Consider the following 17,179-nt stretch of genomic DNA (forward strand, 5'->3'; position numbering starts at 1 on the left):
GACATTTTGTGGTAGAGAATAAGGATGAGGAAATAGCACATTCTCTGTGAGCCACTTGAAGCCAAGAGGTTGTTTTTTAAGATTTTATTTATTCATTTGAGACACAGAGATACAGAAAGAGAGAGCATGAGCAGGGGGAGAGGCAGACGGAGAGGGAGAAGCAGGCTCCCTGCCGAGCCAGGAGCCCGATGTGGGGCTCGAGCCCAGGACCCTGGGATCATGACCTGAGCTGAAGGCAGATGTTTAACCATCTGAGCCACCCAGGTGCCCCTGAAGCCAAGAGGTTGTATCTTTGTAGCCTTAGTACCTTAATACAGTATCTGTCAGTAACCATTGAAATTTGTGGATGAGAATAGCTTAAGATCCAAAAGACCCAGATTTGAATACAGTTACTGGTACTGACTTTTGGTAACTGAGCAAATCTGATTCAAAGCACCTTAGGATCCTCCTCTGCAAAAAAGCTGGAATGAGATTTACAACAACCTTACACCTCTTCAGAATTAATGACTATGGGAAAATGTACAGTTGTGCAGATGAAAAGAACTCTGTTGGTTTCAAGATCCTGGATTATGCCAGTTAACTAAAATTTACTTCCTAGGCAGGTGCAGGATGAACATGTATTGCTTTGCCCTAATTTTAGACAAAGGACTATCGAGAATAGGCTGTGATTCTTTCATCCGCTTTACTTTTTGATGAGATTGTGCTGAAAGCTTTAGCCTCGTACAGTGATTCTCTCTGGCTAACACAGTAATGCTGCCTTACTTGGCAGAAACAAATCAGTTTAAGAGCCCACTTGTTTCCTCTCTACAGACCAGGTTCAAGGCAACTGTCTCATTATGGCAGCTGAAATCCGGCAGAAATCCTTAAGAGAACCGTGTCATAAAGCCCATTCTCTTTTAGCTGATTAAAAAAAGAATATAGGGATGCCTGGGTGGCTCAGTCGGTTAAGCGTCTGCCTTCGGCTCAGGTCATGATCCCAGGGTCCTGGGATCAAGTCCCGCATCGGGCTCCTTGCTCAGCGAGGAGTCTGCTTCTCCCTCTGCCTGCCACTCCTTCTGCTTGTGCTTTCTCTCTCTCTAATAAATAAATAAAATCTTAAAAAAAAAAAAAGAATATAAACGTACAGCCCACATACTTGGTGTGCTATTAAAAATATGGTTCCTTTATTCCTTAGTTAATAAAAAATTCATTCATACCATTACTCATCTTTAAAAAGAAATATCAAAATGTTTCAGTTAGAGACATTTAACCATTTGTAATTCTAAATGAAGTCATTTTCTTCTCCCCTCACCCCCCCACATTAGTGAGATTCCTGGGTTAGCACTCCAGAGACCGTTCTGGCCTACATATTTCCCAAGCTGTTTCTTCTGCCTGGTGAGATAAAAAGCAAGTGAGGGCAGTTTTCCCTATCAAGAGCAGCCGCTGCTTTGAAAAAGTCTTTCTTCAGGGTAAATCTCAGCCACACTCAAACCTGCCCAGTTCAGGGAGGGAGGGGCTGGGATAAAGATGTTGGTTTGCTGCCCTCTACAGGCTACACTCAGTGAGCTTGATTAGTTAGAGGAGGAAGTGAGGAATCCTTACGAATCTGAAAAGAAATGAAACAAGTTAATGCTGAATAAGCCGAGAGTGGGTGGGGGTAATGATTGTGAACATCACCCTACCATTCAAAAAACAACAGCATTTGGGGCATGTAAAGATGGCCACCATATCTTGTTAAGTGAAAAAAGGATGTGATAAAACATGCACAGCCTTGGGGCACCTGGGTGGCTCAGTCGGTTAAGCGTCTGCCTTCAGCTCAGGTCATGATCCCAGCGTCCTGGGATCGAGCCCCGCATCGAGCCCCGCATCGGGCTCCCTGCTCAGCGGGAAGCCTGCTTCTCCCTCTCCCACTCCCCCTGCTTGTGTTCTGTTTCTTGCTGTGTCTCTGTCAGATAAATAAATAAAATCTTAAAAAAAAAAAAATGCATTTAAAACATGCACAGCCTTGATTTGATTTTTGTAAAAACAGATTTAGTTATACCAGAATGTTAAACTTTGGTTATCTTGGTGGTAGGATAATGGGTAATTTGTATTATATTCTTTTTACTTATATGTATCTTTTTTTTTTTTTAAGATTTTATTTATTTATTGGTCAGAGAGAGCACAAGCAGGGGGAGCGGCAGGCAGAGGGAGAAGCAGGCTTCCTGCTGAGCAAGGAGCCCGATGCGGGACTCGATCCCACGACCCTGGGACCATGACCCGAGCTAAAGGCAGCCGCTTACCCAACTGAGTAACCCAGGCATCCCTATCTGTATCATCTTAACGTTCTACAACAAATATATATTATTCTAGTAATAAGAACCTAGTTAAAAAAAAAAAAGAACCTAGTTTTAAAAGTATATTAAAAAGTGTGTGGGGGGTACCTGGGTAGCTCAGATGGTTAAATATCTGCCTTCAACTCAGGTCACCATCTCCAGGTCCTGGGATCGAGCCCCCATCGGGCTCCCAGCTCAGCAGGGAGTCTGCTTCTCCCTCTCCCTCTGCTTCTTCCCCTGCTTGTGCTCTCTGCCTCTCAAATGAATAAATAAAATCTTTTTTTTTTTTTAAGAGAGAGACACAGTGAGAGAGGGAACACAAGCAGGGGGAGTGGGAGAGGAGAAGCAGACTCCCCGCCAAGCAGAGAGCCCGATGCAGGGCTTGATCCCAGGACCCCGGGATCATGACCTGAGCCGAAGGCAGACACTTAACGACTGAGCCACCCAGGCGCCCCTGAATAAATCTTTAAAAAAAAATGTGTGTGTTGGGGCACCTGGGTGGCTCAGTCAGTTGATCCTCCCAACTGTTGATCTCGGCTCAGGTCTTGATCTCAGAGTTGTGGGTTCAAGCCCCATGTTGGGCTCCATGCTGGGCATGGAACCTACTACTTTAAAAAGTGTGTATGCCAACGGGGCTTCTTTGTTTGCTAGTCATGTTCTCTTTCTTGATCTAGATGCTATATGTCTTCATCAAGCTGTCTACTTATAATACATGCTCTTCTCTGTATGTATAGTATACTTCAATTAGAATAGTTTTTAAAATAGTATGTATAGTATACTTCAATTTATTTTTTTAATTAATTAATTAATTTATTTATTTGACAGAGACACAGCAAGAGAGGGAACACAAGCAGGGGGAGTGGGAGAGGGAGAAGCAGGCCTCCCGCAGAGCAGGGAGCCCGATGCGGGGCTCGATCCCAAGACCTGAGCTGAAGGCAGACGCTTAACAACTGAGCCACCCAGGCGCCCCTAGTATACTTTAATTTAAAATAGTTTTAAAATATGGGGCCATACATTAAGAAGCCTATATTTTGTCAGTGCTCTCAGTTGAATGGGAACTGGAAACTTATCTAAGAAAGCATTTACCTTTAATAGCAGGATTACAGTGAAAGTCCCAGCTTCGGGCTCAGGATCACCAGGCTGTGGTCAGCGTGGGTCTATCAAAGGCAGCAACTCTCCGCAAGGAGAATCCAGTTTCAGACATGCCAAGTCGTCCGACCGTGTGGGCCCAATGTTAAGTATTGCAATTGGGAGCTGCTTCTCTCGGGCAGTGAGGATAAACCTGTAGCCGGAGTACACCTTACAAGAAGAAGACACCTGTGAGAACTCTCAATGCAGGAAGACAGAAACCAGACAGGGAGCCTCTCCGGGGTTCTCCATCCCACAAAAGGGGCAGTCACCACCCTGACCAAGTCAGATACCTGCAAGGACGAGCCCACTACCAAGAGGGAGTCCGCTTCTTTTACACGCCTGTGCACAAAGTCAACCTTGTCAGGGTTCACTGTGTCCCCGAAGAAAACAACATCTGGTTTCAGGGGGCCTCCACATTGGGCGCAGGACGGGACCTGAAAGCTCTGCACCTGCCCCTCTGTGAGAAAGACGTCGCCATCCGGAGCCAGGCCGTGGGCCTCGGCACTCCAGGTGCGGTTCAGGGCTTCAAAACGCTCCTGCAGCACCGCCCGGGGAATCTGTTCACCACAGTCCAAGCAAAGGACCCTGAAACCGAAGAAGAGTCTACTGAATGGTTGGTCCCAAGGAGGCACGAAGCTGCCAAAGACGTCTCATCCCCGACCATTTTTAACTGCTCCGACAGTGCTTGTCATTCCTAACATGCAGTCTTTCCCCCATGTTAGAATACCTTCTCATGACCTCTTTACCACCATTTCTCACTTTCCTTCTGCTGCCAACCTGTAGAACAAGGAGTGTACATCTGTTTTCCTAACTCACGCTCCCTGCTTACCCTGTCAGCTCATTTTTATCCGTAGCACAACTGCAAATGACTTCCTTAGTGCCCAAACCCATGCTTTTCCCTTCCTCCCCTCCTCCTCTGGGGGGATGGTCGCTGTCCATCACCATCGTCTCTTTAAAAACGCTCTTCCCCCTGGTGTCCTTACCCAGTGTCTTCTGTTTCTCTTCTTACCTCTCTAATCATGAGCTCCATGAGACCAAGAACTTTGAGTCCTTTGACCACTGTGCTATACCCACCACCTAGAACAGTGCCTACAGACAGTGGGCATTCACTAAATAGCTGCTAAAAGAAAGAACAAAAAGTGGTTTAGTTGGTTTCTTCTCTATTCCTCAATCTTCCAGACAGTTTTCTTTCTACCTTCTCCACCCTGGGGACTCCGTTTTCACTGCCACAATGCCTCTGTGCTAATAGTCCCCTCTCCCGTACAGGACTCCACTCCTGCTCAGTCTCCCAAACTCCAAGTCATCTTGACTGTCCTGTCCAGCTTATCTCTGTCTTCACCCGCCCCTCCCCAACTTCTCTATCACCATCCTTTCTCCAGTTACTTGGGCAGGAACCCTTGGAAAAACTTACTACTCATTTTGCTCCTTTTTATCTAGTCAGCCATCAGATTATGTTGATTATTTTACTTAAAAGGTCCCCATGAGGGGCACCTGGCAGGCTTAGTTGGTGGAGCATGTGACTCTTGGTCTCAGGGTTCTGAGTTAGAGCCCCACGTTGGGAATAGAGATTACTTAAAAAAATAAAATCTTAAAAAAAAAAAGGATGGGGCGCCTGGGTGGCTCAGTCGTTAAGCATATGCCTCCGGCTCAGGTCATGATCCCAGGGTCCTGGGATCAAGCCCTACATCGGGCTCCCTGCTCTGCGGGAAGCCTGCTTCTCCCTCTCCCACTCCCCCTGCTTGTATTCCCCCTCTCGCTGTGTCTCTCTCTATCAAATTAATAATAATAATAATAAAAATCTTTTAAAAAAATTGTAAGAGACAGGGAGAGAAGGGGTAAAGTAGACATGATAAAATCTTTGTATCCGAGCAATGGTACATGGGAGTTCATTATACTACTTTCCTTTTAGGGACATTTGAAATTTTCATCATGAAAAGGAGGTTTTAATGGACCCGTGGCCATCATTAGCTCTCGAATTCTCCTGATACCACCTGGGTCTAGATCCTTCAGGCTGACCTCCCTGAGCCACTCTTTCTAATCCTGTGTGCCTTTCCTCAAATGCTATTTTTATCATACTACTTTCTTGCTCAGAAACCACTAATATTCCCCTTTGGTCTCTCACGACAGACCCAAATTGCACTGCGCTATTTTCAGACGCACCCATGATTTGGGTCTAGCCTTCCCAGACAATCTGATTTCATAGTAAGTCTCCACAGAGGCCAGGCCAGACTCCTCTGGGCTCTACAAGTCCTCTTCATTTAGAAAGCCCTCTCCCTTCTTTTGCCTAGTCAGACCAGAGCTAGGCTTAAGCCCCACCTTTCCCATAAAAGTTTGACCAATTACTCCAAGCTTTACTAAATCTGTTTCTCTGAACTCGCAAAACATGTCTATCAAGGACCACATAATTTAACAATTGTGTGGAGTTGTTTGTTAAACATGTTATTTTTTGGATCCCTCCCCCACCCCAAAGAGATCATAAAGTTCTCACATTTAAAGTAGACCATGTTTTATACTTTGGTTTTGACCCCTCCACACTACCAAGTAGCACACTGCATGTTGTAGGCACCCAGTAAATATTTTATAATTGGCAGGAGGATCTCTGGGGCTTCAAAATAAGAAAATGGTTTCCAATTAGCTTCAAGTTATTGCCAGGACTCCATGTCTTCATTCCATCAATATTTATTGGGTTCTGACTATGCTGGGCTGTACTGTGTTCTTTGTCTAGGCACCAGAGATCCACCAGCTTCTAGCCTATGTTGTTGGCACTTTGCTCATAGTCCCCTCAAGACACTACAGGCCACTTGCATACAGTTCTCTTACAAGCAACTTCTTGCCTCTGTCTTAGGGTGTTCACTGGCCAAGGAAGCCTTCTCCAGAGTTGCAGAGGTTAGTGTTAGGGAGTTATTTCACCTAGACTGACCCTCAACCAATGAGGGATGGGATATGATGGACAAAAATGCCCCAGCTCCCAAGACATGCAGTGAGACAATTCTGAAGCATGCTCTAGACAGAGGGCTCCTCAAAGGATTGAGCGTCAGCTCCCCAAAGCAGCAACCCATTCATTAATTTACCCTTTTCTTGGCTTTTCTTCCCTACCCTGTTTCATTTCCCCACTGAGTTTGTTCCTCAGTGAGTTTGCTGGGATCGACTCGAAAGTAAACAACTTGCTCCAGATCCTTTTCCCAAGGTCTAATGAAAACGACAGTGATCAAGATAGCCAAGGTCTCTGCTCTTATGGAGCACACACTTCTGCATTCAAACTATTTAGACCTTCCTGCACCTGTGCATGCATCCATGGAGTTCTGTCAGGCGCTGACTCCCTGCTTTCGTGTGCAAGGCATCCACATTTTGGGTCACCAACCAGTACAGCTTTCCGAGTCTCTCCCAGTTGCTCAGAGCCCAATGTGCAGGGTTAGGCTGGAGGGAAGAGAACCGAGGCCAGCCTACAAAGTTTCTCGCCCAGTACCGCTGGCGGATTGGAGCACTCCGTAGAAAATCCCCATGCTGAATGGGTTTCTGGTCAGTGCGGGCGTAGAGTCCCACCTTTTCTGACCTGTAGTCTGGGATCCCCGACTCAGTGGAGATTCCTGCCCCAGTCATCACTAGGAGTCTCTTGGAAAGAGTGATGAAGCGCTGTAACTCTTTGACCTTCTCAGGGTCCAGAGGAGGACTTGGTGGCACAAATAACCGAATGGATCCACGTGACCACTGCCGGCTGATGTTCACCATCCAGTGGCCTTTTGCTGCCCTGAAAGTCAACCCAAAACTCATCCTCATTCTAGAGAGAAAGAAACCTGATGTGAGAAACCGGATTTTAAAAACTAAAGCAACCAGGGGCCACCTGGGTGGCTCAGTCGTTAAGCATCTGCCTTCGGCTCAGGTCACAGTCCCAGGGTCCTGGGATCAAGCCCCACATCGGGCTCCCTGCTCAGCGGGAAGCCTGCTTCTCCCTCTCCCACTCCCCCCTGCTTGTGTGTTTCCTCTCTCGCTGTGTCTCTCTCTGTGTCTCTGGCTCAGTCGCTTAAGCTTCTTGCCTTTGGCTCAGGTCATGATCTCAGGGTCCTGGGATCGAATCCCGTGTCAGGCTCCCTGCTCATAGGGGAGCTTGCTTCTCTCTCTGCCCCTCCCTCCTGCTCTGCTCTCTCTCAAATAAGTAAATAAAATCTTAAAAAAACAAAAAACAAAAAAAACTAAAGCAACCAAAAAAAACCCCCCAAAACAACAAAAAAACCCGAGGCAACCATCAACTGATGAATGGATAAACAAAATGGGACCTATCCATACAATGAAATGTTATTTACCTATAAGCATGAAGTGCTGATATAGGCTACAAAATAGATAAACATTGAAAACATTATGCTAAGTGTAAGAATTCAGTCACAAAAGGACAAATACTATATGACTCCACTTACATAAATTGTCCAAAATACACAAATATATAGAGACAAAGTAAATTAGTAGTTGCCAGAGACTGGAAAGTAGAATGTATCAAAACATTATTCTTTCTTTTTTTTTTAAGTCTTTCCCTTTAGACTTTTTTTTTTTTTTAAGATTTTTATTTATTTATTTGACAGAGAGCGAGACACAGCGAGAGAGGGAACACAGGCAGGGGGAGTGGGAGAGAAGCAAAGCAGGCTTCCTGCTGAGCAGGGAGCCCGATGCGGGGCTCCATCCCAGGACCCTGGGATCATGACCTGAGCCGAAGGCAGACGCTAAACAACTGAGCCACCCAGGCGCCCCTAGACTTTTTTTCTTTTAAGATTTTATTTGTTTGCCAGAGAGAGAGCGAGAGCACGAAAGCAGGGGGAGAAGCAGGCTCCCCACTGAGCAAAGAGCTTGATGTGGAACTTGATCCCAGGACGCTGGGATCATGACCTGAGCCGAAGGCAGATGATTAACTGACTGAGCCACCCAGGCGTTCCTAGACTTTTTTTTTAATTGAAGGATAATTAACATAGTATTATAGTAGTTTCAGGTGTACAATATAATGATTCAACAATTCTATACATTACTCATTGCTCATCACTGCAAGTGTCCTTTTTTTTTTTTAAGATTTTATTTGAGAGAGAGAGAGCACAAGCAGGGGGAGGAGCAGAGGGAGAGAAGCACACTCCCCACTGAGCAGGGACCCTGACATGGGGCTAGATCCCAGGACCCTGGGATCAAGACCTGGGCCAAAGGCAGACACTTAATCCACTTAATCTCCTTTACCTATTTCACCCTCCCCTCTGGCAACCACCAGGTTTGTTCTCTATATCTAAGAGTCTGTTTTTTTGTTTGTCTCTTTTTTCTTTGTTCATTTGTTTTGCTTCTTAAATTCCACACATTGAGTGAAATCATGTGGTATTTGTCTTTCTCTGACTTATTTCACTTAGCATCATATCCTCTAGATCAATCCATGTTGTTGTAAATAGCAAGACTTCCTTCTTTTTTTGCCTGAGTAATATTCCTTTGTGTGTGTGTATATTGACATCTTCTTTATCCATTCATCTATGGATGGACATTTGGGTTGCTTCCATATCTTGGCTATTGTAAATAACGCTGCAATAAACATAGAGGTGCATGTATCTTTTCAAATTAGTGTTTTTGTTTTCTTTGGGTAAATACCCAGTAGTGGAATTACTGGATCATATAGTAATTCTATTTTTAATTTTTTGAGGAACCTCCATACTGTTTTCCACAGTAGCTGCACCAGCTTGCATTCCCACAAACAGTTCATGAGGGTTCTTTTTTCTCCACATCCTTGCCCACATGTTATTTCCTGTGTCTTTGATTTTAGCCACTCTGGCAGGAGTGAGGTGATATCTCATTTATAGCTGAAAAGCAAAGGTAGCATCTAGGCATGAAGCATCAACAGCTTCCTCCACTTTCAACATTACAAAAAAAGAGAGTCTGGCTCTCCCTATTGGCACTAATGGCAGCTAATCTTTTTTGTTTCCATCTATATTAAGACTATATATGTTTTTTTTAGTAGGCTCCATGCCCAGCACGGAGCCCAAGGCAGGCCTCGATCTCACAACCCTGAAATCGTGACTTGAGCCAAAATCAGGAATCAGATGCTTAAGCAACTGAGCTGCCACCCAGGTGCCCCTGGACTTGTTCTTTTTTTTTTTTTTTTAAGATCTTATTTATTTATTTGACAGAGACACAGCGAGAGAGGGAACACAAGCAGGGGGAGTGGGAGAGGGAGAAGCAGGCTCCCCAATGAGCAGGGAGCCCAATGTGGGACTCGATCCCAGGACCCCGGGATCATGACCTGAGCCGAAGGCAGATGCTTAACAACTGAGCCACCCAGGCGCCCCTGGACTTGTTAATTTCTGAAGCTGGGTGATGGATCCATGGATTAGGTTTGTTATATCATTCTATTTCCACAATAAAAAAAATTGTTCTTAAGATTTTATTTGAGAGAGAGAGAGCAGAGCACGAGAGAGAACACAAGCAGGGAGAGGTGCAGAGGGAGAAGCAGACTCCCTGCTGAGTAGGGAGCCCTATTTGGGGCTTGATGCGGGGCTTGATCCCGGGAAGCTGGGATCATGACCTGAGCCAAAGGCAGATGCTTAACTGCCTGAGCCACCCAGGCACCCCCCCCGAATAAAAAATTTTATATATTTATTTTTAAAGTAGGCTCCACACCTAATGTGGGGCTTGAACTCACGATTCTGAGATCAGGAGTCACATGCTCTACGGAATGAGGCAGCCAGGTGCCTCCACAATAAAAATTAAGAAAAAAATTCCGGGGCGCCTGGGTGGCTCAGACGGTTAAGCATCTGCCTTCGGCTCAGGTCATGATCCCAGGGTCCTGGGATCAAGTCCCACATTGGGCTCCTGGCTCAGTGAGGAACCTGCTTCTCCCTCTCCCTCTGCCTCTCTCCCTGCTCATGCTTTCTCTCTCTCTCTCTCTCTGTATCTCTGTTTCTCAAATGAATAAATAAAATCTTTAAAAAAAAAAAAAATAATAATTCTTTAGAGGGATGTCTGTTTTGTAGATAGATGTCCTAGTATGCCCAGAACATCGGAAGTGCCGAAATGCCGAAAGCCATGAGATAAAGGAAAATGCTTATATCTTTTGAATATTTTTTTAAAGATTTTATTTATTTATTTGAGAGAGAGAATGAGATAGAGAGAGCATGAGAGGGGGGAGGGTCAGAGGGAGAAGCAGACTCCCCGCTGAGCAGGGAGCCCGATGTGGGACTCGACCCCGGGACTCCAGGATCATGACCTGAGCCAAAGGCAGTCGCTCAACCAACTGAGCCACCCAGGCGCCCCTAAATATTTTAAAGGCTTAAGAGATATGATCAGCAAAGTGAGGAGAATAAAAAAGAATGGAGCTGAGAGCCGGACATGAGGCTCGATCCCAGGACCGAGATCATGACCCAAACCGAACGCAGATGCTTAACCATCTGAGCCACCCAAGCACCCCAAAATATCTATTTTAAAAAAGGAATGGGGGCACCTGAGTGGCGCCATCAGTTAAGCGACCCACTCTTAGTTTCAACTCAGGTCTAATCTCTGGGTGGTGAGATTGAGCCCCAAGTCAGGCTCTGCACAGGGTGTGGAGCCTGCTTAAGATTCTCTCTCTCCCTCTTCCTCTACTCCTCCCTGCACCCTCCCTGCACATGGACTCTCTTTCTCCCTCTCAAAAAAAAAAAAAAATAATAATAATAATAGTAATAATAAAAAGGAAATGTAAAATACAAATTGGTAAAGCAGGATTCTAGCATAACATGAGGCCTATTCTGCTTGTCCCAGTAAAACCTGGCTGGTCAGAAATAAGGGGCATCTGGGTGGTTCAGTCAGTTAAGCATCTGCCTTTGGCTCAGGTCACGATCCCAGCGTCCTGGGATCGAGCCCACTTTGGACTCACTGCTTATCAGGGGAGTCTGCTTCTCCCTCTTCCTCTGCCCCTGCTCTGTACTCTCTCTCTCTCAAATAAATAAAATCTTTTCAAAAAATATCTTGTGCGCCTGGGTGGCTCAGTCGTTAAGCATATGCCTCCGGCTCAGGTCATGGTCCCAGGGTCCTGGGATTGAGCTCTACATCAGGCTCCCTGCTCCGCGGGAAGCCTGCTTCTCCCTCTCCCACTCCCCCTGCTTGTGTTCCCTCTCTCACTGTGTCTCTCTCTGTCAAATAAATTTAAAAAATATTTTTAAAAAATAAATCAAAAAATCAAAAATTTCTTATAAAATTCAAAATATTAATGGTCTACTCCCAGTATCTTTTAAATCCCTTAATAGCTCATTGTTATTCTATGACTACATCTATTGACGTCTCCATTGGAGGACTGCCTTTATAATTTTAGTTACTACCATCCCTTGGGAGACCGTGTGTTCCATAAACCTACTTCCCATTTTATAAATCAGAAGTATTTCTTCATAAACTGAAGAGCACATTTGAATTCTGGTATGCCAGGTGTTGATGAAGTCGTTGCTCAGACATTTCAGACTTATGATTTTTATGGCTTTTTATTTATTAATGTAACTAAGCACATGCACATCTTTTATTCTATCTTTCCCATATTCTTTTAGTTTACCCTCAATCGCAAACACTGCTACTTGGATACAGCAGAAGAGTGAGGCCTGACACAACATTCTACCCCAGCTTTCTAGCTGTAAAAACAAGGCTTTGCCATATTACTTAACATAATGCAGAAATTCTCTAGTGATACGCACCCCTTATGTAAACATTATCTTATGCTTGGCTTTCCAGATCTAGGTTAGGACCCCGATGTCTCTAGACCTTTCACAGCAACACCTGAACCGCTAAAGAAATATAGACTGGACTCCTGAGACAAAAGGGCTAGGGACACCCCGCTGAAAACACGCTCTATTGGAACAGCAGCTCTCTGCCAGGTACCACCAAACGGTAAAGAGTTAATACGCTATCTGTTACAGCAAATCCACAACTTCTAGAAACCCGCAGCCCACACAGAGCACACTCACCTTTCACAGCTTAAACGACACTTTACGACTGACGGTGCAACTGACTGGCTGCTTTTGCATTTTGGGAAATGTAGTTCACGAGGCTGAAATGATGCATGAAAAACTACAAGTCCCACAATCCTCTGGGCTTCACAGTTGAGGGGCCCAGATTGTCTGGTAGCGCCACCTGTTTGCCTTTCATCGTCAGAAGTTTTGAACCTTGGTTGGAGATGGGCCGCTGTCTTCTAAACTCACATGCCCTGTCCATTTGAGAGAAGTGGTTCGAGTTTCCACACCAGTGTGCTCAGTGCAAATAGTACATCCAAACAGCACTAAGTTAGGAATTCATTGTTAAGAGAGAAGCTTTAATAATGGATCTAGAATAGGCTCATACTCTGCTTCACTGATTATGATCCTTTGCACTCACCATGAGGAAATCAGGTTCCCACCTTGCAGTGGGTTGTGAACAAACATCTGAAATATTGATGTTTTTGGAGTTTATGTGAACAACTAACGCCACATATAATATACAGGGAATAATGTGTTTACCCACTTGGCTTCTCCAATTTTATTTCTCATTTTGTGTTTTTATTAAATTAACCAACACAATGCCTTCCCAGACATTCTGACTTAATTGGTCTGGGAAGATGCCTGGGCATCAAGTCGGTTTACAAACTTCCCAGTTGTTTCTAATATGTAGTGAAAGAGAAACATTGCTCTCTAGCCTCATCTAAGTAAGATATCAATCAATTTGTGTTTAGAACATAACCAAAGGCCAGCTAACCCAGACCTTGAAGAACACCTAAGGAACCACTTCCCCCATTTTAAGATAAACTGAAGCCCAGAAGTACTGTATTATAGAAGCTGGAGTCAAAGTTGGACTCCTTGTCCTCTCATTGAATGTGTGGAGGTAAATATTGGTAAAGTCACCCAGTTTAGTAGTTGTGGGTAGGACACCCAGCAACAGCTCAGATAGGGCACCCTGCTGGGATAATCACCTAATATGATAGCTTTTTGTGCCTTAGTTAACCTGACCACACTGGCTGAAAGAAAGGACCAAAATGTAGACTGGAAATTTTTACTAAGTCAAAAGAATTGTAATCAGGAACATTTTCTGCACTTATGGGTATTTGACCAAAACCTATTGAAACGACAAAACATTGACATTCCCCCAGCCAAATTTTATTATGAAAAATATCCAGCCTGTATTGTTTTTTCAGTTTGCCAAGTGGAATGAGCATCATTAATTGAGAGACTGCCTAATACAGGGCTATTGTGCTTTTAGGCCCCAAAGAATCTCATGTTCCGGGGAGAAGTTAGCCGACTTTTCAATTTTTCTTAGTGCTGGAAAGTCATCCGTGGAGGATGAAGTCATCCAAGGCAGCTGGTGAAACACACAATTTCACCACACCAGGAATTAATGACTAAGTCTTTGATTGGACCAAAGTAAAATAATCTAAAATAAATCAAGTTGCTAATCTTTTTTTTCCGCTAATTTTTCTTACCCTGTGGGAAAAAAATTAGCTACACATCAGCATCAAACAGGACTTTTAAAGATGTCATTTTTGCATCTAGATGATGACTATGTTCACTGAATAACACTTTGAACATTTTTGAGTTTTTTGAAATTTTGAAAAAATTTTTTTAAAGATTTTATTTTTAGGGGTGCCTGGGTGGCTCGGTCGGTTAAGTGGCCAACTCTTGATCTCAGCTCAGGTCTTGATCTCAGGGTTGTGGGTTCAAGCCCTGTGTTGGGCTCCATGCTGGGCGTGGAGCCTACTTTAAAAAAAGGTGGGGGGGACGCCTGGGTGGCTCAGTACTTAAGCGTCTGCCTTCAGCTCAGGTCATGATCCCAGAGTCCTGGGATCGAGTCCTGGGATTGAGTTCTGCATCGGGCACTCTGCTCAGTGGGAAGCCTGCTTCTCCTTCTCCCACTCCCCCTGCCTGTGTTCGCTCTCTCACTGTCTCTCTCTGTATCAAATAAATAAATAAATAAAATCTTTAAAAAAAAAGGGGCACCTGGGTGGCTCAGTCGTTAAGCATCTGCCTTAGGCTCAGGTCATGATCCTAGGGTCCTGGGATAGAGCCCCGCATCAGGCTCCCTGCTGGGGGGGGGGGCTGCTTCTGCCTCTCCCACTCCCCCTGCTTGTGTTCCCTCTCTCGCTGTGTCTCTCTGTCAAATAAATAAATAAAATCTTTAAAAAAAAACAAAACTTGCTTTAAAAAAAAAAATCTCAAAAAAAAAAGTCTCATGCTATAGCAACTGAGCCAACCAGGCACCTCTCATGTTTGAAATTTTTTATAATAAAACGTTGGGGAGCGCCTGGGTGGCTCAGTCAGTGAAACATCTGCCTTCGGCTTGGGTCATGATCTCAGGGTCCTGGGCATGGGAAGAACATGCAACTCTTGATCTTTTTTTTTTTTTTTTTTTTTGCAACTCTTGATCTTGAGGTCAGGAATTCGAGCCCCACATTGGGTGTAGAGATTACTTAAATAAATAAACTTAAAAAAAAAAAAAAAAAGCCAGGGTCACCTGAGTCACTCAGTTGGTTAAGTCTCTGCCTTCGGCTCCGGTCATGATTCTGGGGTCCTGGGATCGAGCCCCATGTCGGGCTCCCTGCTCAGCTGGGAGCCTGCTTCTCCCTCTCTCTTGCCCCCCCAACCCCCCTCTTGTGCTCTCTCGCGGGTGCTCTTTCTCTCAAATAAATAAATAAAATCTTTAAAAAAAAAAAGCCAGACACATAAAATATTATATGATTCTGCTTATATGAGGTACTTAGAGGAGTCAAATTTTAGAAGCAAAGTAGAATAGAAGTTGCCAGGGGCTGGGAGAGGGAGGAATGGGGAGGGGGAGTTAGTGTTTAATGGGTACAGAGTTTCAGTTTGGGATGATGAAAAAGTTTTGGAGAGGTAGAAGTGATGATGGTTGCAAAGAATAAATGTACTTAATGCTACTGAACTGTATAGTTAAAAATGGTTAAAAGGAGGGGCACCTGGGTGGCTCAGTTGGTTAAGCGACTGCCTTCGGCTCAGGTCATGATCCTGGAGTCCCAGGATCGAGTCCCGCATCGGGCTCCCTGCTCAGCAGGGAGTCTGCTTCTCCCTCTGACCCTCCACCCTCTCATGTGCTCTCTCTTTCTCTCATTCTCGCTCTCTCAAATGAATAAATAAATAAAATCTTAAAAAAAAATGGTTAAAAGGTAAGTTTTATGTTATATAGTTTATTCCAATTAAAAAAAAAAACTATTTTGGAGATGATAGTTACGCTGTGAATCAGCAGCCAAGTGAACAGCATGCTGACACAGCCCACTTTTCATCGGCCCCAACTCACTCTATGAATGAAGTATTAGCATGTTCCCTCCCATAATGCTCTGCTTCATTCTCCATCCAAATTTAGTTAAGGAAATCAAGAAACAAACCTTCAGAAATAGCTTATGCATCTTCGAGAGATCTTCATACGTTAGTATAATTTTCAACCAAATAATAATTGATGGTTTTTCCATGAGACTCAAACTCGCCTTTCTGAAATAGGAACCTTGCCTATTGGGGATGATGAGTAGGGGGCGTTGGTTTTCAGCTTTGCGCAGTGGCAGTATCGTAGCCAATGAGGTTTATCCGAGGCGCGATTATTGCTAATTGAAAACTTTTCCCAATACCCCGCCGTGACGACTTGAAATATAGTCGGCACTGGCAATTTTTGACAGTCTCTACGGAGACTGATGTTATCTCAGTTCAAAAAAAAAGATATTTCCTTTAGTTTTACTTATATAACTTGTAAATAAGTATTAACTGGATTCCGGAATCGCTACTGACAGGTTTCTTTGAAAGAATCATGCTTTTCTTTGTTGAGAGTCAGGCTTAGGTAACAGGTTTTTTTCCATAGTGCGTTTTTTTCTATTGCTTTTTTTCCCGGTAACGTTAAAACGGTGTACAAATATACCTGCTGTCGGTGACCTTTGTCCACTTGGTCCTTTGCACCTCCGCCCGCAGCTACTCGTCTTCCTTCGGAGGGTTCACTCTCGCTTTCCCTGCTTTCCCGCCGCTCAGGTTTTTTAGTCAAAATTCAAGTGTACACTGGTCATCTCTGTGATGTCATCAAGATTTGCGTAAGATTACCCAGCATGCCCAGCGAATGTACTCTCGTTTCCAAAATCTGAATGTTCGACTCGAGATGATCCAACAGCAAGAAGCCTCCCGTGCAGACGGATCTTAAATATAACGGCTGGAAGCAGAACGCGTCATATCCACGAACTCGTTGGCAGTCGCTCACCCTCACTGAAAAGGTAGTTGTCATACGTGGGGGAGCCGGGTGCGTGCTCACGTTTTTCAGCTTTGCGCAGTGGCAGTATCGTAGCCAATGAGGTTTATCCGAGGCGCGATTATTGCTAATTGAAAACTTTTCCCAATACCCCGCCATGACGACTTGAAATATAGTCGGCATTGGCAATTTTTGACAGTCTCTACGGAGACTGAGTTTTGTTGTGTTAAAAAGAAAGTGTTATCTGTGGAGTACCACTTGTTAGTGTTTTTTTTCTCCGTGTTTTTTATTGAGTTGTTTTTGGTTTTCTTTGAGTATAGGCTGGGTTTAATTTAGGTGCGAAGCTCTTGGGGGGGGGGGCAGTTCTCTTAAAACATGAAAAGGATCTAGTCTTCCGTTGCAAAAATGGGAGAAAATATGCAGGTTTTTCTATCCAAATGGTTTTTAAAGCAACCGGGAGACAAACGGGCACATAGTACACTTAGTTACTCAGGTTCCATTGTGGAGTACCAGGCAGAGCTGTGCTTGAAACCAAGTCCCCTTATCTCTAGCACCGGCTGCCTCTAGTCTCGTTCTAT

At 44.5% G+C, this 17,179-nt stretch overlaps 1 protein-coding gene and 2 non-coding genes across 4 annotated transcripts; 2 read left to right on the forward strand and 1 right to left on the reverse strand.

Moving 5' to 3' along the window:
* Window positions 1-1,141: 1,141 nt before the first annotated feature.
* Window positions 1,142-12,414, reverse strand: SIRT4 (sirtuin 4). 2 transcript variants are annotated; one of them, XM_081802067.1, is made up of 5 exons: window positions 12,365-12,414; window positions 6,706-7,203; window positions 3,716-4,010; window positions 3,381-3,593; window positions 1,142-1,585 (listed from the first exon to the last, which is right to left on the reverse strand). In XM_081802067.1, the coding sequence occupies exons 2-4, from the start codon at window positions 7,200-7,202 to the stop codon at window positions 3,441-3,443; spliced, it is 945 nt and encodes a 314-aa protein (XP_081658193.1). In that variant the 5' UTR covers window position 7,203; window positions 12,365-12,414; the 3' UTR covers window positions 1,142-1,585; window positions 3,381-3,440. The 2 variants fall into 2 exon arrangements, with proteins under 2 accessions (XP_081658193.1, XP_081658192.1); XM_081802066.1 differs by having other exon boundaries at window positions 3,381-4,010.
* Window positions 12,415-15,918: 3,504 nt separating this feature from the next.
* Window positions 15,919-16,059, forward strand: LOC115944879 (U4 spliceosomal RNA). Its single transcript, XR_004079383.1, has one exon. It is a non-coding gene; the product is annotated as a U4 spliceosomal RNA (small nuclear RNA).
* A 612-nt stretch (window positions 16,060-16,671) lies between these two features.
* LOC115944878 (U4 spliceosomal RNA) lies at window positions 16,672-16,812 on the forward strand. Its single transcript, XR_004079382.1, has one exon. It is a non-coding gene; the product is annotated as a U4 spliceosomal RNA (small nuclear RNA).
* The last annotated feature ends 367 nt before the right edge of the window (window positions 16,813-17,179 follow it).

This window comes from Leptonychotes weddellii, chromosome 13, assembly GCF_054177405.1.
Source record: "Leptonychotes weddellii isolate Sample4059 chromosome 13, ASM5417740v2, whole genome shotgun sequence".
Classification (NCBI taxonomy): Eukaryota; Metazoa; Chordata; class Mammalia; order Carnivora; family Phocidae; genus Leptonychotes; species Leptonychotes weddellii.

Excerpts from the sequence above, each read along its gene's own strand:
- SIRT4 (XM_081802066.1), bottom strand. The coding sequence starts at position 7,202 with ATGAGGATGAGTTTTGGGTTGACTTTCAGGGCAGCAAAAGGCCACTGG. Across the intron at positions 4,011-6,705 it reads CTCCATGGATGCATGCACAG|GGTCCTTTGCTTGGACTGTG; the intron begins GTGCAGGAAGGT and ends CTTCGGTTTCAG.